Source organism: Podarcis vaucheri (assembly GCF_965113315.1).
Source record: "Podarcis vaucheri genome assembly, chromosome: 10".
Lineage (NCBI taxonomy): Eukaryota > Metazoa > Chordata > Lepidosauria > Squamata > Lacertidae > Podarcis > Podarcis vaucheri.
In genome coordinates this window covers 50,999,424-51,025,973 of record NC_138748.1, presented here as the reverse complement: position 1 = coordinate 51,025,973, position 26,550 = coordinate 50,999,424, and the positions used below count along the sequence as shown (strand labels likewise).

At 41.3% G+C, this 26,550-nt stretch overlaps 2 protein-coding genes and 1 long non-coding RNA gene across 6 annotated transcripts in view; 2 read left to right on the top strand and 1 right to left on the bottom strand.

Moving 5' to 3' along the window:
- PARPBP (PARP1 binding protein) overlaps positions 1-1,470 on the top strand; it is a 28,691-nt gene extending 27,221 nt beyond the window's left edge. For 2 of the 3 annotated variants that reach the window (XM_082240535.1, XM_082240537.1), the window contains exon 11: positions 875-1,470. In XM_082240535.1, coding sequence (XP_082096661.1) covers positions 875-1,215 — 341 coding nt within the window. In that variant the 3' untranslated portion in view covers positions 1,216-1,470. The remainder of the gene's footprint in view (positions 1-874) is intronic. The other variant, XM_082240536.1, reaches the window with a different exon arrangement.
- On the bottom strand, positions 1,358-16,728 carry PMCH (pro-melanin concentrating hormone). Of its 2 annotated transcripts, XM_082240666.1 has the most exons (4): positions 16,685-16,728; positions 2,856-3,049; positions 1,869-2,073; positions 1,358-1,598 (listed from the first exon to the last, which is right to left on the bottom strand). In XM_082240666.1, the coding sequence occupies exons 1-4, from the start codon at positions 16,719-16,721 to the stop codon at positions 1,549-1,551; spliced, it is 486 nt and encodes a 161-aa protein (XP_082096792.1). In that variant the 5' UTR covers positions 16,722-16,728; the 3' UTR covers positions 1,358-1,548. The 2 variants fall into 2 exon arrangements, with proteins under 2 accessions (XP_082096792.1, XP_082096791.1); XM_082240665.1 differs by lacking the exon at positions 16,685-16,728 and having other exon boundaries at positions 2,856-3,966.
- Positions 16,729-16,768: 40 nt separating this feature from the next.
- Positions 16,769-26,550, top strand: part of LOC309542119 — an 87,934-nt gene continuing 78,152 nt past the window's right edge. Inside the window, exons 1-2 of the long non-coding RNA XR_014224094.1 lie at positions 16,769-16,845; positions 19,341-19,528. This is a non-coding gene — a long non-coding RNA (uncharacterized lncRNA). The remainder of the gene's footprint in view (positions 16,846-19,340; positions 19,529-26,550) is intronic.

Here is a 26,550-nt window from a genome sequence, read left to right as displayed (position 1 = left end):
ATGAATTAGTTGAATAGTACTGATCTCAGTGCAGATCCACAGGAGACACCACTGCTTGCTTTCTCCTGTAATTATTTAATACAAAACCCCTTTATATAAATGTTGGCCATGAACATTCAGGCCTTCAGAGCACTGGTGTTGAAAACAGCATTGCTTTTGAGTGTTGTTTTTTTGTTGCCTTTGGGCTGTATTTCTTCTATACTTGCTTCTACAAGCAAGTAATTGGAATATCACAAGGGCCATATAATGCAGTCATGGATACAGTTTGCAGCAAATCCTGTTGCTGCAACAGCTAGAATAAGTGCAATGTGATCTTATAAATTGCTGCTACTATATTTGCGGTCACCAGATGCGCCTTTTATCTTTGTCCACCCAGGTGCATAACTCAGTACACAGATTTCTGATGTGTAAAAAGTACCTTGTGTGAATTGACCTCTGTCAAAAGTGATACTCTAAATATTCTTGAAAAGTTATTTAAACTTCACATTATAACCTGTGTATCGCCATGGTAAATAGATGAAAATAAAGGTGTTTAAACTGTTGATTTAATTCTTTTACATCAACAAATAGTTGCATTTTGCTGTGTATGTTTTACTTTTTAAAGATGAACTTTCCTCCTGTTTTCAGGCCTCTGTGTGTCCATTTCCTATAGCAATTTCTGATTTCCCCCCCTAAATCATTGCTACAATCCTATATCATGTTTGGCTTGTAGTGGATTAACTCTGCTAATTTGGGTTGGGCTAATTATTTTTATAAGAAAGTAATCTGTGTAAAAATAATGATGTGGATTTAAGTAACTAGCAGAAAAAAATTACTCAAATAATATTATCTTGCTTTTTTTTTTCTTATGAAAATGTTGTGTTCTCTTAACCAGCAGAATGCCTACATTCACAACTTGAAAGTGCTGCACTTGGAACTAGTTCTGGAAATGTTCATCAGAATGGAAGTAAAAGTAAAGAAATAGGAAAACTAAGTTGCCAGCCAAGAAACAAGAGCTCAAAGAGGAAGCAGGTGGACAGGACTAGTGAAAATGTCATATGCAGTAATGAAAACGAATCACTTCAACACATACACAGTAAGAGACCAAAAACTGTAGTGAAATGCCAGAATAGTTTGGACAGCAATATAAAGAGGGCTGGAAAATGCAACAAGATTATAGCCAAAAATAAACTGATTGTTGGTCAAGCAAAGCTAACTCATTTCTTTAGATTATAAATGCTCTTACTGTGATTGTTATGCAAACAATTATTGACTCGTTTGAGGTTTGAAAGAAAAAATGCATACGCTACAGTAACATATTCCTTGTGATTATAAATATTGATATGTATTCAGTATTTGGACAAATGGATCAACAAGCTTTGCGGAATTCCCAGTTTTAATAATGCACTGTAATCTTTTACATTTGTATACTGTAATCATGTGGTATTTTGATGTACAAATATTTAGGATCAATACAAACACAAAACAATACTTAAACCACAACTACTTCTTTACTGAATTGTCAAGAACATGGTTTCATCTCTTCCAAATGATGTACTTCAGCAGTTGTTAGACTTGCCAACAAGGTCGGTAGACTCTTCCCAGCATGCATCTGAGCACTGCATAAAACATCCAATAAATATTGATATTTTTGTGTAGATAAATAGTTAACAGACATAACATTTATTTATTGGGTTTAAGAACATCTTCATCTTACATACTTTCTTACATACTTTCACTAAGCTAATAATCTTAAAATCAATTTATTTAATAAATTTTTTAAAGGAAATTACTCCAGTCCAAGTGTTTGTCTCAGTAGTTGATACCTTAATATGCTGCAATAATCCAGCTGTTTTACTTGCTTGAAATAACCTGAAAGTCATACTTACTGTCAAAATCTCTTCTTCCAATAGGTAATTTAGCTGAGTTCTCATCATCTTCAGTCTCTCTCCTTTGTTGTACAGATTGAATGTTCTGAACTTCAGCATCAGATGGAAAAGTCATAGATCCCTCCAGTGCAAAATAAGGAAGTTGCTTAATATCTAGGTTCATGGGTTGGCCATGACTTATGGCATGGTGTTTAGGATTTATATTCTGTATTTTTAAAAAAATGTAATGTTAGATGTTAAAGAAAAAAACATATTAATGGCCAGAATGCAAAGTGTAGTGATCTCAGTAGACCTGATGAGCCATTTCCAGAACATGAAGTGGATTGCAGCTCCTTAAAGAAAGCCTCTTTGGAGGATGCCATTTTTTCAAGTGGGTGAGCAGTTTATAATTTTTTTAAAAATAAATGAATAAAGAGAATGAGGTTGAAAAGAAAGCTGGATGCTGGAGTTTTAAATAGCATAAAGCAGATATGTTGGGACTGCCCAGTGATACAGAAATTTTGCAAGTTAATATTAAGGAAAATTGAGGTTACAACAAGTAGAGATTTAAGCAGATTGTATTGTAATTTTACTAGGTTCTGTAAACGTAATTGAAGTCAGATAACTTAGTCTTTGTTGGTAATGCTAAAGTTCTCATTGCTCAGAACTGAATAAAGGAAGAAGCCTCAGCCATACAGAATTGAGAAATTGATGGAAAATGATTAAATTGGCAAAGTTAAATATAGTACTGGGTCACAAGCAGAGAAAAGCCCAGAAGAATACTTCCAGTTAATTATTTTGATTTTTTTAAAAAATCTATTCAAAGCAATCTAGTTAATCTAATTGGATTAAACTAATAGAGTTGTAACTGATTAAGGATTGATTATATTTATCAGTTTTTAACTATTCAGGAATTCTTAAGAGTTTGTAAGGCGAATGATTATATTGTTTCATATAATTTATAATAATGTATTAAAAAACCATATTAGCTCAAAAGATGAAACTCACAGAGAACTTGGGGGCTCCATCTTCCTCTTCATCCAGAAAACTGTTGTCCTCCATTTTATAATGCTCAAGAGAAGATGCGGGCCGTGCCTTTTCAGCTTTGCCTCCATTCTGTATTACTTTTCCAAGTGTGAATGTACTGAGCAGCATATCATCTTCTGCTTTTCGCATAGACTTTGAGACAGAAAGAAAGAAACCTTGAGAGAAGAGAGAGAAAATTAGTATTAATGCATAGGATGAGGTACACATTCTCTGGTGCTTTAACATTTGCATGGAAGAGAATCAAGCTCAAATATTATTTGAAAGAGACTACTTTGAAAATAGTGTTGGTCACAGACAAAACTGTCATTATATAGCCTACCGAGTGAATAGCAACCACTTCAGTGGCTTATGTGTTCTTCAGATGGCCACTAGTTAAGAGGGTGACCTTTTGTATACTATTAGATTTCTTTTCTTTTACACCATAGGTGATGAATTTATTTAGTAATATAATATTGAAATACTTTGGATTATCATATATCAAACATCACAGGACACTATACCACTTCTTCCTTTTTCTAAATAGAAACCATTATTTAAAAGAACTAATTTGCACATATGTGGAATAAATGTGTGTGTTGCGGGGGGAGAGTACTTTTCCTTGAGAATGGAGAGAGTGGAATCTCAATAAGGGAAGTCTAAAGTAATGAACATTTTTGTTTATGAAAAGACAGCTAAACATGGATATGGTCATTAGATATTTTTGTGAGAAGATCAGCAATTGCACATTTGAATTTTTTGAGAATGCTTTATTTTATCAGGCCTCACCACTTCACCTCACCACTAGGTACTGATTCTCTCCTACAAATGCCCTCGCCCCCCTCTACTTATGTGAGGTAATGGGTAGTTTGCCTATGAGTGCCTAAAGAGAATTCTGATCACACATGCCTTCGTTCTGGCCACAGTTTGTGTACTGTAGGACCCGTCCAACCAAAAGGATCTACAGCAACACCATTGGGGAATGCCAAGTGACTGCCATTTATGAGTCTGACTATCAGTTCAATCACATAATAGGGCAAGGCAAAAGGGACAGCTAGGCCCAATGACTGATGGTAACAGTGGTTCAACAGTCAAGTAGACTCTTCTTCATTGGAAGTTTTTCAACAGAGGTTGGACGGCCATCTCTCAGGGATTCTTTAGCTATGATTGCTGTGTTGCAGGGGCTTGGACTAACTCTACAATTCTACAATTCTCTGACTAGGACTTGATTGAAAGGGCTGAAGAGGTGGTGGAGGAAGATGAGCACACTAGAAGCCAGCAGGAGTAGATTAAGAAAATGGAAATATCAGGCAGAAGGCAGCAGCTATAATGGATTTTTTATGTTACTTATATTAATACCCCACATTTCCTCCAAGGAGCTCAATCAAGTTGGTGTACATAATTCCCTTTGCCATTTTTATCCTTGCCACAGCCCTGTGATGTAGAGGTTGAAAGACAGACTGGCCAAGGTTAGCCAGTGAGCTACATGGCCAAGCTGGGTTTTGTACCCGGGTCTCCCCAGTCCTGTTCGAACAAGTTTAGTTTTGATGGTTTTTATCACAAGCCAAGTGGCCACTGCCTGATCACCAGAGCTGTGGGTGAGGTTAGTCAAACAGCTTAGTTCAATGAAACAACAGGGCTTTCAGTTAACACATCTCCGTCTGCCTCAGCAGCTCCACTTAACAGTATAATGAACTACAGAAGCTCATGGTTGTAGTTCAAGACCTGCTTTAGGCTGACATTTTATTTGGCCTCGGGAAAACTACTTATATATATATGGCCAAAATAGCTGAATTTAAAACTGTCATTATGCAGGGAAAAGAAAATGGGGGAAAATGTCCTGTAACATGAAAAAAAATACCAAGAAATGGGGCCAAAAATGAGTTTTATAACAACATAGTGCAGGAAAAAATTTCTAAACTAATAGTATTTGCAGATGCAGGGCTGTTCGTAAATGGCTGTGCTGCCAAGCACAGTGAAAGGTATGTGGTAAGAAGGGGGAGAGGATGAAATATTGTTCTAATACTGTAAAGTTGGAAAGACAGATTTCATTGTATTCAGATTTCTAATATATATTCCCACAAGGTCAAATAGGTAATAATTGCTGTGTGAGTGTGTGTGTGTGTGTGTGTGTGTGATGGGCTCAGAACTATTATTTACTTGTGAACTTGGATATTTTTGCAAATAAAAAAGCAGCGCTCAGTCACCAGAATTACTAGAGGCCTTTAGCCACCAACTGGCTTTTGTGGCAGGGTTTCTTAATGGTGGATATTTTCTTCTCTTATTGCATTCTTAAAGGTTTTAAGTTGTTTTAATTCAGTATTGTTTTTTAATATGGTAACTTGTTTAATTGTTTTTGATATTTATAACTAACTGGTACTTTAAAAAAGCTGTATCTGTTTTCAAGGTATGTTGTGAATCACCTTGGGTTCTACACTAGGAAGAAGGTGATATATAAAACAAATAAGGTTAAAAAAAATCAGCACCAGCCAGCAAACATGTTTCTAATGATGATATCTACAGATCTGAGTCTTTGAACCTGGATCTGCCACAATCACCACAATGGGTGGAGACTCTCTACCCCAGAGCAAGGCTGCACTGAGAGCATTACAAAAATAAATAAATGGTGGGTGGCAGCATGGCACAGACTGCAGAACTGCCATCAGCAGGTAAGGTCACCAGAGAAGGAGAGTGCCCACCTGGAGGGCATTTTGTCTGGGCTCATTTCAAAATGGGAGCTGGTTTTGCTTAGCAGACTTCCTTAATGTAAAAGTGATTGAAACAAGCTGAAATCTGATGTCCTGCTTACCATGTGCTTCATTTTTCTACCACATGATGACTTGGTTTCCTATACTCATGCAAATATGCATTCATTTTCCCTTGTGACATATTTGAAAGTGTGGGAGACAATAGGGACTTTACCAAGTGGTAAGATTTTCTGCCATTTTTCTTGTGTTTGGATGCTTGTCTGGATATGTGGTTAGAGATGTTGAGTGGGAAAGCTACTGTTTGCTCCTTATCATAGTTTTCAGATTGCATAATACAGTACCAAATATGTTTATCTTTGAAAGATTTCACCACTTGCAATTTTTGTGGTATTTTTGTTTTGCTTAAATATACATGTGTGTGTGTTGAGATTTTTTTGTTTTAATTGAGAAACTACTAGGTTTGCTCCACAATGAAGAGTGGGTTAAAATATTTCTTAAAAAAATTTTTCCCTCATTTTTGTTGTTGACAGACCATCAAGGCTGTTAACAAATATTATAGAAACAATTTCAATACAGCATAAAAAGATCACTCAAACTGTGGCAGAAGCAATAAATTAGCAAAGAGATATTAATATATTGTAGAAAGCCCTAATAAAACTTGTATTTATATAGTATTGTATTTACTGGTATATGCTGGCTGAAAGCAGAAAGAAGGGGAATCTGGCAAGTCTTCTGGAGCAGAAAAGTCCAAAGCTTGGGTGATACCACCACTAAGAAGGAACTGTTCTTTGCACAACCAGCCTCATCTCAGACAGCAGTTGAAAAGCGGGCAAGCCTTCCCCTGAGGACTGAAGCATTTATATAGGTAAATGCATATTCAGTAAGACGAGGCTGGCATTTAGCTATCTACATCCCAACCTATTTAGGAATACAATGGTGATAACCAGCACTTTGAAGTGGGCCTGGAAACAATTTGCAAACTAATGAAGTTTGTATAATATTGTTATATGAGCAAACAATTAAGTTCCTGCCAGCAGCCTAGATGCTGTATTTTTGTACCAACTTTCCTGAACCCTTTTCAAAGCTATTATGCATCAAGAATCTTTTTTATTGTGGGAATGTTGTGGGCAACAGGAGAGGATATATTGATTAATATTATCCTTCCTAACTTGTGCTAGTAAGTTTCTTTATACAGCAGAATGCATTCCCCCTTTTACACAGCAGTAAGCTGGTTGCAGACTTGTGTGAGTCTCTTTAGAATAGATAATAAGCAATTCAGTCTGGCTTGCCCAGATTGAGATATGTTCTGTTATTCCTGGCAAGACCCCTTTGATCCCTCCTAAGAGAATAAAGACACAGTAGTCTTATTCATGAGTAACAAAAAGAAGTTTTACTCACGAACTGCAGAGCACAGCGTGATCCCTGAAGGCAGACTTTAGGCTTAAAGTTACAAATATGTACAAACAGGTTTACCCCATATGGGATATAACCTAGGGACTGCTGGCTAACAGTCAGCAGTGCAGTCCAGTTGAATCAGGAAGCAGGCAGGACAAAAAAGAAAGGAAGGGAGGCGTGGCTATGTGACTTGGCCTTTTACTAGGTCTGGAAAGGTCACACCCACCTATTAGTCACATGCAAAAGGAAGGATGCTCCAGCCAGGTGTAACAGGAAGTTCAACTGGCTGGACCAGCATTCCCCATGCATGTTCACTCTAGGCAAACAGGAAATGATGTACTTGACTGCTCCAGAGGATCACAACCCACATTTACATAAAATTTTATTCGTACATATATAAAAAGTTTATGGGATTAAATGAAAGCATTTATGAATCTATAATATGGACCTTTTTCCAAAACTGGAGGCCTGTTCTCTCTCAAGTATGACAAATATCTTGAAGATATTTTTATTCAGTATGGAGCATCTCTTGTTAGCAGTAATACCTGAATATAATATTTGCAGAATAACTGTGTTTGGCAGAATGTAACAGATTTGTCAGATTTCAAATGTTTTGACTTTGAATGTCAGACAGAATGATGAAATTAAATATTAGAATTCCACAACAAAACAATTTAAAGAAATGTTAGCCTGCTAAGGCAATGAGTCATATTAAGTCAAGCTAGACACGTATTCATGTAGTCCGTCTGAAGATAGTTTCCAGATTGTTAATGACACAGAATTATGTCACTGTAAAAATGGTTGCCTCCAGTGGCATATTTGAACATACCAACTGCAGTTAGAATGTATTATTTTTCAAATAAGGCTTGAGGTTTATTCAAGGTGAGCAGTGTTCTTTCTTTCAAATTATGAACTAAATACACACACACACACAGAGCTAACCCAAATGGGTGGAGTTTTCTTTTACGATCCATAAATTACTGTCATGATCTCTCTTGCCATTCAAAGACAGTCTTCAAAACCCTGCCTGCACTTTCTAAACTGATTATAGCTGGGGTATGTGTATATATATGTATCTATAGCTATATGTTATATAAACTATAGATATATACACAAACTATAGCATCTATCTATCTATTATCTATCTACCATCATCTATCATCTATTCTAATTGCTGCCATCAGAAGAAAATCTATATGCAGGATACAGAGTTTTGTATATATCCTGCAGGATACAGAGGTGAGTTGTGATTTTAAAACTTTTTAGCAAGTTTTCTACCTATATTTTTCCTAATGCTTTTTGGAAGTGTTTCCCCTTTGGCTACTTAGATTAGAAGAAATATTTTTGGTTTCATATTGACAGTAACTACTTAAAGCTTAGATTGGGTACTTTATTGTTTCTCTCCATCTCTCCAGACTTTTACTACTTTGGGCCAAAAGTACTTTTAATAATTGCCAATATTTCATAACAGACTTGTTTAGGCACTTGAGTGAATGGAAGCACACAAACTTCATCTTTCAAGAAATCAGGAATTATATACAGTATATGCATTAACTACCTAATGAATAGGTCTACAGATGTACGGTCTAACATGAACATTGCGTGGATTCTATGTGATCCACAAAATTCAGAGAAGTGAAGATTTTGAAGGATAGCTAAGTTTTGGTTTGCACACTGTTTTGGAAAGTGCTTGTTAGGTTTGCATTAATATCCAAACAACCAAATCCCTGCCCCCAAAACTCCTAGTTAAGCCTACCCAAAACATGGAAGTTACATTTTCGTGTGTGTGTGTGTGTGTGTGTGTGTGTGGTGTTACTCATATTAAGAACCCTGCTGACTCATATTAAACATCCAGGATCCTGCTTCCCACAGTGCCTAGCTAGATGAAACCAGGGTATGAGGGCAATAACCTTCCCTTTTTGCGACACGCTGCCTCTGAATATGGAAGCTAATATAACCTAGACTGCAATATTCCTGTTTGTCCTGTGGTTTCTAGGCACGGGTCTGAAGTTTTGGGGTTTTTTTGTCCTGCTGCCTTCTTTGGGAAAACCTGCTATGTATCATTGAATCAGAACAAACATCAATCCACAGAAAACCTGACTGATGTTTGTTTCGATTCAGTGGTAAACAGCAGGTTATCCCAGACAAAGCAGTGGGATGAAAGAAAAACCTCTCAGACTCATGCCTAGAGATCACAGGACAACCGGAACTGTGGAAGAGCCCCAATAAACCAGGTTTGCAGTATATACTTATTTTTCCACTCCAGAACTGTGGTTCATTAAGTTGATTAAAAAGGCCTAAATGATTTAACTTTAATTAGGTCAGGAGCCTCTCACATAACTGAAAGGGCTATATTTTTTTTGCTGTGACTATGTTTTGCTTGTTTGTATGTTTGACCTGATAGTTTTGAAAGTGAGAGACAACTGATGATGACAAGGAAGGTGTCAGAGCAATGCTATAAATGAGACCTTGAGGATTATTTGCAGTTTGTTAAGACGGCTGATTTCTGCAGCAAAGTATCTAAATGTCAGCCTACCTCCCCTTTTTAAACGCTTTCATTTCTATAGGGAAAAAATGGCTTTCCAACCTATATATGTTAGTTAGAATATCTGCAGAAATCCTTTGCATAGTGTTTACATACACTGAGATGACTTTAAACTCTGAACTTAATGGTCATACAGCCCCATCCCCTTAGTTATGCATTACTTCATTTACCTAAAAATTTGGCAAGCCAGCCCTGCTGCATTTGAGGGTCCAGGTTTGGTGCATCCATGGGGTGGAGCTCAGTAACTTTTGGCAGATCCAAGGGCAGAGGCTAGTTCAGAATCAGACCATCCCCTTAGCCTTCATTCAATCTTGGGGGGTGGGTTGGGTTGGTGGGAATCACAGTAATAATTTTGGGGGTGCATTTCATACCTCAATGAGATTTTCAGTGTATTTGGGTGTGTGTGTCTTAGAATGTATAAAAAGGTAACGGTAAAGCACTCCTGACAGTTAAGTCCAGTTGCAGACAACTCTGGGGTTGCATTGCTCATCTTGCTTTACAGGCCAAGGGAGCCGGCATTTGTCTGCAGACAGTTTTTCTGCGTCATGTGACCAGCATAACTAAGCTGCTTCTGGCGCAACGGAACACCGAAATCAGAGCAGTGCACGGAAACGCCATTTCCGTGCTGTACCTATTTATCTACTTGCACTTTTTTGGCATGCTTTTGAACTGCTAGGTTGGCAGGAGCTGGGACCAAGCAATGGGAGCTCACCTTGTTGCGGGGATTCGAACCGCTGACCTTCTGATTGGCAAGCCTAAGAGCCTCAGTGGTTTAGACCACAGCGCCACCCTCGTCCCTTATTTCCCTCAACCGTCAGGTGATGGGTTGGCACGGTTGGCGTCGCCGCTCCCCAGTGCTGGCCCCTTGGCTGGGACCCCACAGGCAGGCAGGCGGGCGGGCGAGCGAGAGCGGAGCCGCCCCAGCTCCCCACCCAGGGACAGGCCAAGGAGGCCCGTGACTTAGAATGTATACCCCATGTAATATTTGTTTCTGTGACATCAAATTAAGTGTGTTCAGTACCTGAACACTCAGAGCCAGGAAACACTTATTCAGAAAAGGTAAAATCTGTCTGTGTAGTTATTGTTCCCCTATGCCAGTTGCATACTGAGTAAACAACACAATTTCTGAATCTTTAATAAGCTATGGTTTTATTTTTAATTACAAACAACCAAAACTATTTTTTAAAGTAAAAATATTATGAAAGTATTGTAAACTGTCAATAAAAATCTGTTTCTACTGAAAGTTAACAAACTTTTGGGAGGATGTATTTTAACTTCATTAAGAAACTCACAAGAAAACAGTCCTTGGTTAGACAGCAGTCCCCCAAACAACATTATATGGTTTGTGCCGACCTACTGATACACTCTTGACCTTTCCCTGGCCACTTGTCTATTGAAAACTAGGGGCTGCTTTACTATCCCATTCCGTAAACATTGGCTGGGTTAATAAACACACCCGAATGGCAAAATTCATTGCATTTCTGGGTCGTTTTATACTAGAGGTGTTTTTTTGTTTTTGTTTTGTTTCCAGAAACTGGTAGGTGGAAACTGGCTGAAATTTAGGGAATGTTGTATGGGTGACAGTTTGTGACAATGTCCTGTAAAGACTACCCTGTAGGTCTAGTTATGTGTAAATTGCACAATGAAAAGTGCTCTAGCGGTAAGTTTCTAGAACCCCATAACTGGATGAAAGTTTTAAAAAAGCTAACAGGAAAATGTTATTCTCCTTACTTTTCTGGCAACTTGCAAAATCTATTCCCTACCCCTTGAGGTTTTTTAGATTGTTTGGCAGCCATTACATTTCTGATACTTACAAAAAGAAACTTCTAAGTAGCACCTGGATATCCCATGAAAGCAAAAGTTTGTTTATTCAGCTTATCAAAAGCAAGTTAAAAGTCCATGATGTTTAATGTTTAAGGTTCATTATCTCATCCACAGTCTTATTTCTTCCCTTTTCTGATTAAAGGAAAAGGATGAATTTTATAAGTTATTTCAGTAAAATATTCTTTTCCCTCTAGAAGTATAGTAATTAGGTTGGGGGTTAAAGAGAGGTAGTCTGGTAATGTTAATCTGGCTGCTTGTCAAGACTTGTGTATCAGCCAGAAAAAGACCTGGCAGGAATATTTCATTTTTGTACCAAAAACTCTAAGACTACGGTTGATTTTTTGCAGATGATTTGAAACTGTGTTGTCCATTGAAAACAGCAAAGGGCAGCTGGGAGTAGGTGAATAGTCCAGCTTTCAAACACAATTTATTTGAAAAACCCACATTGCAACAATACTGAGAGAGATTATGTGCACTGAAGACAGAGTTGCCTTTAATATCATAAAATCCAGGACAGTTTTGAGGTGCTACGTATACAATTAGCTAGTACCATAAGGGTTAGATTTTGATTTACCAATAGAGAATTGTTTCTTCCATGTCTTAAGCACCTTCTACCTGTATCATCACACTCAAGACACTGTGACTGGCCTGCCTCGCAGAGGTGACTATGCAGATCTTTGGAAGGTAACTAGTTCCTAAGACCGTTGCGCCTTCCAGCATTTTTCAGCAGTTTCATGCATGCCAGTGATACTACTGAGTTCAAATAGTGTTGTTGCAATTTTGCAGCACTTGGATTCAGTAAGATGCACTCTGTTTTCAGGCAGTAAGCTGTTGTTACACAGAACCATAGAATTCAAAAGTCAGAAAGGACCCTGCTAGTCCAACCCCCTGCAACGCAGGAATCTCAACTAAAGCATCCATGATAGATGACCATTCAACCTCTGCTTAAAAGCCTCCATTGCCTTCCAAGGGAGTCTTCCACTGTTGAACAGCTCTTAACCATCAGAAAGTTCTTCTAATGCCTAGTAGGACTCTCCTTTCTTGTAACTTGAAGACATTGGTTCAGGTCCAACACCTCCGGAGGAAGAGAAAACAAGCTTGCTCCGTGTGACAGCCTTTTGAAGATGGCTTTCATAACTCCTCTCAGTCCCCTCTTTCCCTGGCTAAACATACCCAGCTCTCTCATAAGGCGTGGTTTCCAGACCTGGGTCATCTTGATCACCCTCCTTTGCACATGCTCCAGCTTGCCAACAATCAAGCTACATGCAAAATACCTTAGTCCATTTTATTTTGCACTGTATTTTCCTGGCCATTTTTAAACAGACAAAGTTAAAGGCTAACACATGCCAGATGATTTCTGCTATTTTCACAACTCAGGGCCATATTTGCTACTGATCCAGTGTTCAAAAGCCTGTAATATTGACTTGCATCATGTTTTGATTCTATAAGAGATGGTAGCTTCACTCAGTGGTAGCTTCACTCAGATGGTAGCTTCACTTTGTTCTACCAGGTGAACAAAGACGGAGGTCGAGGCCCCTTTACTGGTACTTTGTTGCTCTTCACACAGTGACGAGGAGGGGGTGGCTGCAGAGACCATTGCTTCTGTCTGGCTGAGACATTGTGTACAAAGCAGAGAGGTGATTGAGATCAGGTGCTATGATGGGTGGCCCAGAGAGAAAAATATATCAGCTGCACTGGCTGCCTAGTAGCTACTGAGCCATGTTTGAGTTTTGTTGGGACCCTACCATAAGTAAATACCAAGTTAATCTTGAAGATATTCCATATAGAATCTGCTGGTCGCATCCAGTGTAGATTATCTTTTGGTGTTAAGGGAGGAGTGGACCTTCCAGGCAATAGCATTCACCATCTGGAATTCCCTTCCCCAGGTACCGTAATCTGTGAGGCAGAGATGGTAAAGACCTTTAAATGCCTCTTAAAAGCATACGTGTTAAACCAAGCTCTTCCTTTTCCCCCTTTTGTGTTTTGTACGCTGCCCTGTTCCATCTTACACAATTTTATTTAAGTGGTACAGACATTTTATGAACAAATAACAAAGTATTAGGGCAGGCTATGAAAAATCAAAAAGACTGAAGGCAGCCAACAGACCTTTCTTGCACAACAACTACACATGGGATCAACAAAGTAGGTTCGGCTACAACATATTTTCATGTGGAGTTCTTCTGTTCAGGTTTCCAGCCTTTCCATTCCATGGCCCCTGATTATCCACTCCCCTTCCCAAAAGTCAACCTGAACATGCTTAAAACGGTTTAACCCACAGACCAGTCTGGGTCAGACTGGGGTTACAATTTGACCCTTAAGGCCACTTTTTGAAAACATGCCCATCTGTCAAATCAGCTGACACCATCCTGATGGATGTGATATCATCTGTAGGGTGGGGTTTGGTTCCACTTCCCAGGGAGCTGTGGGAATTGCAGCTCTGTGAGGGGAACAAGGGCCTCCTAACAACTCTTTTTAACAAACTACACTTCCCAGCATGCTTTGGGGAAGCCACAAAGTAATACTGTTTTCACATGTACAGTACAGATGGGGCCCAAACTGTTGGTGGAAACATGATGGTAAAATGGCTCCAATCATCTTCATGTTTCGTGAATACAAATGATAACTACAGTGGTACCTCGGGTTACATACACTTCAGCTTACATATGCTTCAGGTTACAGACCCCACTAACCCAGAAATAGTGCTTCAGGTTAAGAACTTTGCTTCAGGATGAGAACAGAAATCGTGTTCCGGCTTCGCGGCAGCAGCAGGAGGCCACATTAGCTAAAGTGGTGCTTCAGGTTAAGAACAGTTTCAGGTTAAGAACGGACCTCCGGAATAAATTAAGTACTTAACCCGAGGTACCACGGTATAGCAGAGTTCTCTGTAAGCAGTTTCCTAGCAGCAATGAATTCATAATAAAAATGACAATTTTAAACCATCTCCCCCGAGAGGCCTCAAAAAGAGACCATAATGTACTGTTTTTGTGAATCTAATCTACAATATACAAGACGCATTATAAGTGCAAACTGCTAATGACTTTTTGAAGAGCTATATCAGCTTTGAAAACAATATTTCAGTGCATCATTACCATAGTCTGTCCAGGACTGAAGTGGTTTCCAGAAGTTCCATAAACATCCTCAGACAAGCATCCAAATGACAAGGAGCCAAAATGTTTCCTGTCTGGAGTTAGTGTTGTGGTGAAGAGATCCAATGTAATAATCAGAGAACAGAAATGTTATGGCAAGCTTTAAAATAATCTTTTTAAACCTAAATTTGAAACTTTTGCACGATTGCATTAAAAATTATTTCAGAAACATTTTCATTTGTATTGACAGTAAAGTATATAGGTGTGCAAAACACAATGATGAAATTTAGGTTTTCCTTAGTGTAGATGTAACTGTCCCCAATCTTCTAGCCATAGTTAAGAAATTATGCATCCTGCTGAACCAGACCAAAGGGCTTTTTAGTCCAAAATCCATTCTTCTGCAGTGGGCAGCCAGATGTCTTGCCTATAAGCAAGACGTGAGTACAATACTCCTTTCCTGCTTGCTTTGCCCAGCAGCAAGTAATTCTCAGATGTATGCTGTACTTTCCTGGCAGTGGTGTAGCCATTATGACTAGTAGTCATTTGTAGAATCCTAGAATTGTAGAGTTGGAAGGAACCACAAGGGTCATCTAGTCCAGCCCCCCGCAATGCAAGGAATCTTTTGCCCAATGTGGGGCTCAAACTCTAAGAGTCTCCTGCTCTACCAACTGAGCTATTCCAGCCTGCCCGCCATGATTTTAATCCTCTTTTAAAGTTGTCTCAGTTGGTGCCCATCACCAGATCACATGGAAGCAAATTCTGTAAGTTGAATTAAGCGCTGCATGAAGAAGTCCTCTTTTTCTGCCCTGAATCTCCCAAGGTTCTAATCTTGTAAGAGGAGAAAAGTGTGTGTCTATCCTACATTCTCCAGACCAAACCATTCTTTTTATTTTGTATTTGACTTATTAAACTTATACAGTGGTGCCTCGCAAGACGAAAAGAATCCGTTCTGTGATTCTCTTCGTCTAGCAGTTTTTTCGTCTTGCGAAGCAAGCCCATTGACGGATTAGTAGATTAGAGCTATTAGCGGCTTTTAGCGGCTTTTAGCGGCTTATCTGCTGATCGGATCAGCTGATAAGCGGCTTAGCGGCTTAGAAAAAGGGGGGGAAAGGAAAAAAAACCAGCAGGAACTCGCAAGACATTGTCGTCTTGCGAAGCAAGCCCATAGCAAATTTGTTTTGCAAAGCACCTCCAAAACGGAAAACTCTTTCGTCTAGCGAGTTTTCCTTCTTGCGAGGCATTCATCTTGCGGGGCACCACTGTATATCACTTTGTACTAAAAGCAAAAGTCTTATAGCCATTTACAGTAACTTAATTTTAGCATGCGGTTTTAGCATGTGATATTATTATTATTTATAACTTTAAATTTTAAATTTTATTTTTTTTAAAAAAATCAGTAAATGTTTTTAAATTTACTGATTCTAGTTTATATTTTAAAGCTTTTATGTAACCTGTTTTAATGTTTGCTTTTATTGGTACTTTTAAATGACTATTTTAGATTGTTTAATAGGTTTTGATTACTATTTTATTTATTTAACAAAATTTATATGCTGCTTATTCACACAAAGACAATGTAGAGTGTCAGTACAGTAACCATGATAAAAACACAACCTAACCCTTGACTGAATAATTGTAAGAACAATGTTTTTAAAGCTAGTTTAGGAGCTAATAATGCTGCAGCTTTATATCTCTGCTTAGCTTAAAATACTGTTTGCAAACCCAAAGGAAGAGACACAGACTATATACTTTAACTTGTGGTTTATGGGTTGTTGTTTTTAAGTGCCCTTATGGTGACCCTGTTTAGTGTAGACATTGGGGATATCTTATTAAAATTTTGCTAGTAAAAGTACAATTTTTTTCTTATATTGACCTTCCAATCAACAGGGGCAGTGGATTGGGGAGGGGAGGAACAACCCAAATACATCTTGGTATTTGCAACTCAAAAAGCCCCAAATCCATTTAATCTTAGAAGTCAGCTTGGTCCAGTATAAACAGCTGAACAAGTTTCGGCCCCTCTTCATCGGATGCTTTTATATACTGCACAGGCTTCAATTCATCATTTTCAATGTGTATTCATGAGAAAAAACATCTGTATCATCTTCACCTGCAGAAAAAATAGCTGCTCAAATAGCTGTCAAATTAGGCTGTCATTGACCGAAATTGCAGCCAGATTCAAAGCAGAGAAATACAGCAGTTGGGGAAGAACTATAATAACAAGAAGATGGCTGCTCACTTTTGAAGTGTTGGAGGTACTACCTGGGCATGCCAGTGAGGTGAGAGATCCTGTTTTCATTGGTGCGTTCAAATATTCCCCTCCCCGCAACTGCCATCCTTTCGGAGAAACCTTCCCCTGAGATGTGCTGGGATTGACAAGCCCCCCGTTCCAACAGGCAGCTTCTGACCAAGATTGCTCATTGGTGAGGAAAAAGCATGCTTCCTAAGGTTTATGGCTGCCATTGTTACATACAGTGCTTTTTTTCTAATAAAAAAAAAATGTTTAGGGGTACTCTCATTTTGACTCAAGAAAATCACAATTTTGTAGTTCAAATTGGGGAAAATAAATACAGTAAATCGACAAAAGTACAGAGATTCACAAAATGTTTAGGGGTATGTGTACCCCTGCGTCCCCCCAGAAAAAAGCACTGGTTACAGACCTGACAATGGAAGGTTCTGGAAGTGTGACCTCATTGCTCTGGGAAGTGGTGCTTCTGTGTGTGAAGGGGGAGATGAGGAAAGAGGTGAATAGGTGGGAGAGGGAAAGGCTAAAACTGAGTGAGGGTAGGAAGTAGGGGGTCATACTGAGCTGAAAACAGGAAAATAAAAAGAAGAAAGGCAGATTTGGGTCAAATAAAGATGTGGAGGGGGGAAGGAATAGCATGGAGATGTAAAGAATGGCAAAGTGGGGAATAAAAGAGTGATAAGCAGGGCCACTGACAGACTTTAATGGCCCTTTAGGCTGATACTGCCCATGGGCCCCTGTCTGATGTCAACCTGGGTCACATCTTCTACATCATCCATTTCAAGCAGATGGATTCCCCAAAGAATCCTGAGAATGGAAGATTACCCCTCACAGAGCTACAATTCCCAGCACCCTTAACAAACTGTAGTTCCAAAGATTATTTGAGGGAAGCCATGTGCTTTAAACAATATGGCATAGATATGGCCCTGCCCAGCCACCCACCTGCTGCTGCTGTTTCCGCATCAGAGTCTCCTGCTGTCAGGTCAGTTACCTCAGCCCTCTTCTCCCTGCAAACATATTACCTGGTGGCAGTGGCGTAGCGTGGGTTCTCAGCACCCGGGGCAAGGCAAGTAATTTGCGCCCCCTAACCCGTGGATTTTAGCACTCGAGTCTCTTCCGCGCCCCCCCAGATGTTGCGACAGGTGCGACAGGCCCCCCCTGCACCCCCACGCTACGCCACTGCTCCCACCACAAGTCTTCAGGACAGCCATCCGAAGGCTGGCGCGGGGAGAAGGTCTCTCCGCCCCACTGCCAGGCTTCGGAGCAGCCTTCCGAAGCCTGGCGGCAGGAGGAGGTCCCTCTGCCCCACCGCCAGGCTTCGGAGGAGGTCTGAGGACAGTGGGGAAGACGCGCTGCGCTTCCCCGCTGTCCCGGAGATTTCCCTATGGACTTTTGTCTTGCGAAGGGCCGGCCAAACGCGCGCCCCCAATGTTGCGCCCGGTGCGGCCGGCACCCCTGGCACCCCCCACGTTACGCCACTGCCTGGTGGCGGCACTGAGCCAGTCCTCAGCTCTGTGCTACAGTGGTTGGCCACCATGTTAAATTCCCCAAGAGGCAACGTCTGATGTTGGTCGCTGCAATTTGGGGAATCTAATGTGGTGGGTGCCTATATCCGAACGGAGTCTTCTTATGACTTGGCTCCCATAATAAATGCCAACAAGTAGCACACACATGGGGTGAGAGGAGCTTCTGCACTGTAGAACTGATATCAAGTGGGTGGGGATCCTGGTGGCAAGGTCAGAGTGGTTGGCAGTGGGTCCTTCTGGGCCCCCAGACCTTCAGGAAGCGCCTGACTATGCAGACCCCTAATGCTGACCCAGGTGATGAGGGGAAAGAATTGTGCAGGAAGGGAAAATATGCCTAGAGTAGAAGGGATAGAAATGCTTACAGAGAAACTGAGTGGGAAAGCAATGGAGGTTTACCAAAGTGTGAGCTGAAGGAAGTTTAAGGAATGAAAGAAGTTGAGGACAAAAAGAAAAATGAGCAAATTAGAGAGGAAGGAAATTTTGAAAACTTAGTGTACATCGGGGATTGCTGTCTGGCTCTTTTCTCTCGAGGAATTAAAAACAAACAAATCACAATCTGAAACCATTATTGAAGCTCTGCTGTTTTCATTATGTCCAGAGAGAGTGAGAGGGAATGGGTCAGGGAGTGTGTAAAAGCAGAAAATCATAAAGAATATCTATCAATCTATGTATCTGAATGCAAGTGAAGTCCAACCTTACAAGCGAAGCAGCAGGACGCATGGGGCAAGGAGAAAGCTGTTTACTTCAGCAATGCAAACCAGACATGGAGGGAAAACCATGTGCATGCTAAATATGTGTTTCCCCCCATTTATTTTTAAAAGAGTTAAAAGCAATGAGGTCTCGAACTTACGCAGAAAAGGGGTCCTTAGCTTTGAGCAGTTTTCTTCTTGCCTGCTTCCCTTCCCTGGGTTTGTCCCCCTCCCCATGGGCTATTTTTAACGGAAATAATAAACCTCCACACCCCTGCTTTATATATTAATGTGAAAAATATGTGTTTCACATATACCCATTTTTTTAGGCACCAGTGACTTACCAGGCATATTGTATTTAGGCGCAGTAAGAATGCATTCAGACATGGAGAATATTGCGTTAGTTTTCCTGGTTATAATGCTAGTGCTTCTGTCTCATTTTTCAATGTTCCTTTCAGATGGTGCACCAACCAGGCACACCAACTCCAGGGGTTGGAGCATCTTTGGCCCCCTCAGTATTTGTGGGCAGGGGGCCCAGGAAGGTGCACTGGTGTGCTCCCTGGAATGTACCAAAGGAATGCACCAAAGCACCTCAAGTGGCCCTGCTGGGGCGGCCTCAGCCTTGTGGCAGCGACAACAAAAACAGGTATGGCGTTGGACGGTGGTTGGGTGGGGGATGGCAGGCCAAGTTGGGGGGGCCAATGTTGATGTAAAGGGAATTGGGGGTTGCTTGTGCGTAGAGGGTGCCGATGCTCTAGGCAACGTTCCCTGGCTAAACCTTTCCCTGGCTGGACAGCCTTTACTCCGTGGCTGTGTCAGTCACTGGCAGAATCCGTCAGTGGGCGTTTCCTGAACTTCTTCCAACATAAAAACTCCTTGACACCAAGTCTCCGCCTAGACTCCCTGCGCGGAAGTCTTCTGCGCAGAATGGGCGTGGCCAGCGGAGGTCCTGGACTCTCCCCGCTGGTCTCTGTGGAAGAGTCCTGGAGCCCTCTCTCTGAAGTCCTTCCCTGCTCCCCTTTCTCCCAGGTGTCCCGCTGATTTCCTTCCCCAAGGGAAGTGTTCTCTCTCCCTCTGCTGGTCCCTTCTCCCGCATCTTCGGGGAGCCTTACTTCCACTCTTGGCTCCGATGGCAGTTCCCTGACAGTTGAGCACAAGACGGCGCCTTTGTATGGAACTGTGCCTTCTTGACTAATATATTGGCATGTTGAGCTAAATTTTATTCACAGCAGTGGGCATGGTACGACACCACAACAAATGTCATTGGACAATATTGCTGCTCCCCCACACTTTCTGCACATGGATGTTTTTGTTCCCCCACAATTCCCCCATGGAAATTGCAGGAAAGAAGTGTATGCCAATATACTGCCCCAAATCTCGTCATTTGACTCCTATGAATTTCTGGGTTACGGTGGCTGCAAAGGTTTTCTTTTTCTTTTTCTGGAATCAGGTAACATGGAAATGAGTGCTGAACACATGCTAGAATCCATTAGTTTTCTGGAAGTGGCTTTTACGACACGCGAAAGCTGAAATGTAATGCCAAAATTAACAGGAAGATGTCAAGAAATGGAATAAATTGCTGTATGAATGTAGTTTGTATTAACTACATATTGTTCCCTTGAACACAATCGTGACCACTTGCATGGACACACTTTTGCAGAGGTTCACTGCACACACAATGTGTAGATGTTGGGGGCTGAGGCTGGTGGGGCACACAATGTTGTTGATATAGGCCAGCAGGCACAGTCCTTTTCTGCCTCCATATATCAGCCCTAGACTGCTGAGGCCCAATCACATATGATGCTAAATGGGTCATTAGGAAGCATCTTAAGATTTTAATAATAATAATAATAATAATAATAATAATAATAATAATAACAACAGGTGCCAGCAACCTATGATTTTTATCAAGTCTACAGCACTTGGGAGAGGTTTAATATTTCCCTCCCCAGTTGCAATCTGGACAAATATCCAGGTATGGGGAGAGGGCAGGACAGACAGCAACTCTGCATGCATTTCCTGCCCAGTTTGGCAGCAAAACTGCTCTGCCTGGGAGTTTTCCTTGGTCTGGAGAGTGGTCATGAAGTGCAGTGACTGAGTCATGTGCTGCCTTCATCCTGTAAACCAGGGGTCAGCAACCTTTTTCTGCTGTGGGCCAGTCCACCGTCCCTCAGACCATGTGGTGGGCCGGACTATATTTTGAAAAAAAGAACGAACGAATTCCTATGCCCCACAAATAACCCAGAGATGCATTTTAAATAAAAGGACATATTCTACTCATGTAAAAACATGCTGATTCCCAGACTGCCCATGGGCCTGAATGAGAAGGCGATTGGGCTGCATCTGGCCCATGGGACTTAGGTTGCCTACCCCTGCCATAAACTGAGTATTGATCAGGTGAAGGTAGAAAACCTGGATGGATGGTCCAGAGCAGTAGCTAGCATGAAGACCTACAAGGAGACATGCACATGAATTGTGATTTTTCAGGAGACCAATGAGCAGGAGAGTCAACAAGCTGATCATGACTCAGCTTGTTTGTGAACACAGCACACACACTATTATTATTATTTATTATTATTATTACCTTGGATAGGACTGAGATTTTATCACTGTGGTTCCTGTACTAGGCTTCCCTGGTGATGCAATGAGGAAGAATATCCCAAGGTAATCCTCTAGGCCTGGCTTTGAAACCAGTAACACCTGGCATTGAGATATAAATTTTCAAAGCATGCTAGAATCCAATCCAATTTCATTTTGCTTAATTATAATTTCCTAATGCCATGGGAGGAAGCTTGTCCCGGATGCTTAAGAACATCAGTGCTTGTGGCCATGCCATGATTATGCTGACGACAACTGTGTAAACCTCCCTAGTTAACCTGGAAGTGGCCCAAATTGGCTGTAGTCACAGAAAATAATATATAGTCTCAGAGCTGTGTGAGAACAGCTCCCCAGAGCTTATAGCCAGGTCAGTTTGACTTGGGCTACAGACCAGACTGCTAAAAGCATACTTATTACAGCAACAAAGTCTTATAAACCCCACCCAAATGACAGAAATGGAGGGGTGGCGGGAAGCAAGGTTGCTAAAAATAATCCTACATTTTATAGAAATCTCCTCTTACAGACTGAATAGTTACTGTTTAACGTTTATTCTGTATATCCAGTATGCAGGCTGTAAGAAGCTGTAAGAAGCCAAAACAGTGCCACCGATGCTAAACAGTAGGCTTTTGGGAATACCAAAGTTTGGCAAAAGTAAATTTTTGCCCCCCTGAGCCTAATGAGACCTGAGAATGCTTGATGACCCTGGATTGTTGACTGACTTGGGGCCAGGTAGTGGTGGCGAAATGGAGCACTGTATAGGAGGGCATGGCTGGCTGACTGGCTGGCTGGAACAGAAGCACTCAGCTCTGCAGCATCTTGTTGTAGATCCCACTTGGGTACACCAACAGCAGTCCTAATATTCCGGATGCTAGTCTTTGTATCCAAAATGGCACCGCCCACACAGATGACAGAGGTTGTTGGGATGGGGGCAACAGGCAGTGCCCCAGCTGGCTCCAGCCACTGGCTGGCAGCTGGGTGATCACCGGTCTCCTTTGGAACAGCATGTCAGCGAAATGAGCCTCTGAAACGTTAAGAGAACTGTGCATGCTCTATCAGCAGAGTGAATAAATCTTCTCACAACGGAAGAGGCAGACATAGCCATGTGTAAGCATATGTACGGCATTTTTTCCAGCATAGTTCAGGAACAAAGGAAAACGTGTCTGCTTCCCTTCGCCTCCAGCAAAACAGCAATACAAAAGCAATATACAAAACAGAAGTTCCCAGCAGACTGTGCTGGAAATGTAAACAGGCATGTGACACACAATAGTCATGCCTGTCCCTTTTAAGGTGGAACGGAACTATATCCTAACAGAGGTGTCACCAGGCTCAGAGGAACCCCAAGATTTACAGAAGTGTACAAAATCTTAAGGAAAAAACCCCTAAGGGGGGACCTCTCCAATAGCCTAATGAAGATTGAACATGCTCAGTGACCTCTGCTGATGCTGACAGTGGGATGGGGATAAAATAGAAAACTGGGGGTGGGGGCAGGGTAACAAACCTTAAACAGGGAGCACTCCATATGGCATCATTTTGCTGCCCGTCTCACTTGCTTCTTCTGCCAGGAGATTGAGGCATGATGTCACCTACCCCAATACAGAAAGTCTATTGTTCTTCCATAGCCGTCTGCCTTTATGATTATAGTCAGTAGATCAGGCACCATGCTAAGATATTAGCACTGTAACTGTCATGCTGGAAGGGAACAACAGGAAGAGTAAAGCACTTGGGCCTCCTTCCGAATAGAAAGGCTCCCTAGTCCAAAAAGCTTTTGACTTCCACATAGGCTGCAAACGCTATCATTACAATCAGTACCAATTGTTTCTGGCTCATTCTGCATCTGTGGAATGACAGCTGGTTGTTTCCCCCGCTCTACAAATCAGCATCAAAGTCATTTCGAGGACAGCTTGGCTTGAAACTTCTGCCCATGGAATTCAGCTTTCCTGCAAAATGAGAATGTCAGGAGAGAATTTCTTTGAACTGAATTCAAGTTAGACACCAATGCATTTCTAAGACTCAAGGTGCTGGGGAAACAAGACTGCAGCTCCTGCAGAGGGTATCAAGGCTGCTTAAGTGCTGGACCTTCTCACCCCTGAAACTGGCCCCTTAATCTAGTTTTGTTGGGTGGGGGTAGCAGCTGCCACACATTGTCAGAGGACTGCTCTTTGTGATTGTACAGAAGCTTCAGTTTGACACACAATGGGTGTCTGAATGATGGAAGGATGGCTTTATGGTTGCTTATGCATGGGTTTTAATTTCTTTAGGTTGTGATCTATGCGTACCCAAGAACAAGATCCACTGAAGTCAGTGGAGCCTACTTCTGAGCAGGCGTGCATAAGATAAGGTTTACCACACATCCCCGTTTCTCGGAGGCAGTCCCAGGATTTACAAATCAGTCCCCTGACAAAATCCTATCATTCCTGCTGAGGTTGAAAAGTGTCCCCGCATTCATTGAAAAAAATCTGGTAACCTTAGCATAAGATTGCTCTGATCATTACTGGGTTGTGACTAATGATAGCTTTGTACTAGTGGAAAGTGTGCCTCTTTGTGCAAGGTGTGGCAACCTGTTTCTGTTGAGCCAAAAGCTGGTCGTGAGGATAGGGGACTTTCAAAAACAGTGTAGGATGTGAAGGGCTTCTGTGGGTAGGGGAGGAGGAATGAAAATCACTGTTCTGTGAGTGGAAAACTCTTTTCACTAAATCAGAGAGCCATGTTTCCTTGTGAACAACCTTCTGGGGCCACATGCTAGGCTGGGAAAAGGAATGAATGTGATTCTTATCTCTATTACACTACATTCCAGTCACACAAATCTTAAAACACGCACACACACCCCTATCTGTGCACACAGTTCTTCATCCAGGCAATCAAGACATATTCCAGGCACAAAGTGCTTCAGTGCCATGGTCCAGGGAGAGTCTGAGGGCCTCATGGAGAGGTTTGGAGGGCCACATCTAGGCCCTGGGACTGAGGTTTTCTATCCCTGCAGTAACGCCAAGGCACTGTAGAATGTAACCTCCTGGTTTTAGGATTTAGGTAGAACAGCTCTAAGTATTTATCCATGCTTCCTCCCTCAAATAATTGGCTGAGATAAAAATGATGAAGTGGGATACAGATAACCTAGCTTTAGAATATGAAGAAATGTGTTTACAAAACTGCAGCTCCCTGGGCCAAAGTTGATGTGATGTTAAATGTATTATTGCATTAAAAATGTAAGTAGCCATGCATGTGTGTATAGGGGGGGGGGGAGAGAGACATAGGATCGTGACTGCAATGCAGAGTGGGAAGAGATGTAAGTATTTTGACAGAGAAAGAAATTTTGTGGAGATGAATTTTTCAGTTGTTTTAAGCTAGAAGCTGGCACCTAGTCCCAAACTGTTGGCACTGAAGAGAATGCAATCTCTTTTTTAAAAAAGTTGATAGAATGGATTGTGGAAACTATCTCTTTATTAGCTGCAGTTGGCAAAATTCTTGCAAGGATTTTAGGAAACCATCTCCCAACTATATCCAAGGCCACCCTTACTGAATCCCAAAATGGTTTTCAACCTTCTAGGGGGGATAGTGGACATGATTTTCACTGCTCAACAGCTTCAAGAAAAATGCAGAGAGCAAAACCAATCCCTGTATATGGCGTTTATTGACCTGACTAAGGCCTTCAGCACTATAAATCATAATGCTCTGTGGACTGTCCTTCTGAAAATCAGCTGCCTGGATAAATTTGTGAACATTCTTCGGCTCCTCCATGATAATGTGGCAGAAACAATTGTGGATAACAATGGCTGTCAAAGTGAACCATTCACAGTGGGATCAGGTGTTAAACAGGGATGTATCATCGCTCCAACTCTAATATTTTCATTGCCATGATCCTACACATTGTCAATGTAAACTGGGGTAGAAATCATATATTGAACAGATGGAAAGCTCTTTAACTTGAGTAGACTGAAAGCAAAGAGTAAGGTTACCATAACTTACGTCATAGAGTTTCAATATGCTGATGACAATGTAGTGTGTGCTCACTTAGAGGATGACCTCCAAACCATCCTAAATATCTTCGCAGAAGCTTACGAAAAGCTTGGCCTATCTCTCAACATCCCAAAAACCAAAGTGCAGTATCAACAAGCACAAAACAACCCCTTTGCAGTGCCACAAATCCAACTTAATGGTGTAACGCTGTAACGTTGGAAAATGTCAATCATTTTTCCTATCTGGGCAGTTATCTTTCCACAAGGGTTGACACTGATGCCGAAATCCAGCATTGCCTGAGCTCTGTGAATGCAGCTTTCTCCTGATGGAAGTGCAGAGTGTTTAAGGACTGGGACATTCACAGGGAAACAAAAATGCTTGTTTCCAAAGCTATTGAACTACCAACCTTACTGTACACTTGTGAAACATGGACCACTTATAAACGCCATCTCCAACTCCTTGAAAGATTCCATCAACAGTGTCTCTGAAAATTTTTACATATCACTTGGGAAGACAGGCGAACTAATGTCAGTATACTGGAAGAAGCAAAGATCACCAGTGTTGAAGCAATGATTCTTCAACATCAACTTCGTGGGACTGGTTATGTTGAGCGGGTGCCTGATTATTGTCTTCCAAAGCAACTACTCTATTCTGAACTTAAAAATGGAAAGTGTAATGCTGGTGGTCAACAAAAGAGGTTTAAAGACTCTTTCAAGGCAAATCTTTAACAATGTAATATAAACACCAACAATTGAGAAACATTGGCCTGCAATCGCTCCAGTTGGAAAACAGCCTTTACCAAAGGTGTCATGGACTTTGAAGACACTCAAACTCAGGACGAAAGGGAGAAATGGGTTAAAAGGAAGACGTGTTTGGCAAACCCTCACCATGATCAACTCCTGCCCAGAAACCTATGTCCCCACTGTGGAAGGACATGTGGATCTAGAATTGGCCTCCAAAGTCATCTGTGGACACACCATTAAGACTGTGCTCATGGAAGACAATCTTACTCAGCTACAAGTGGTTGCCAAAGAAGAAGACCAATGGTGGGTAACCGTTTTTGGCCTGAGGGCCTCTTTCAACCTTGGTCAACCCTCCAGTGGCCACATTCTGGCA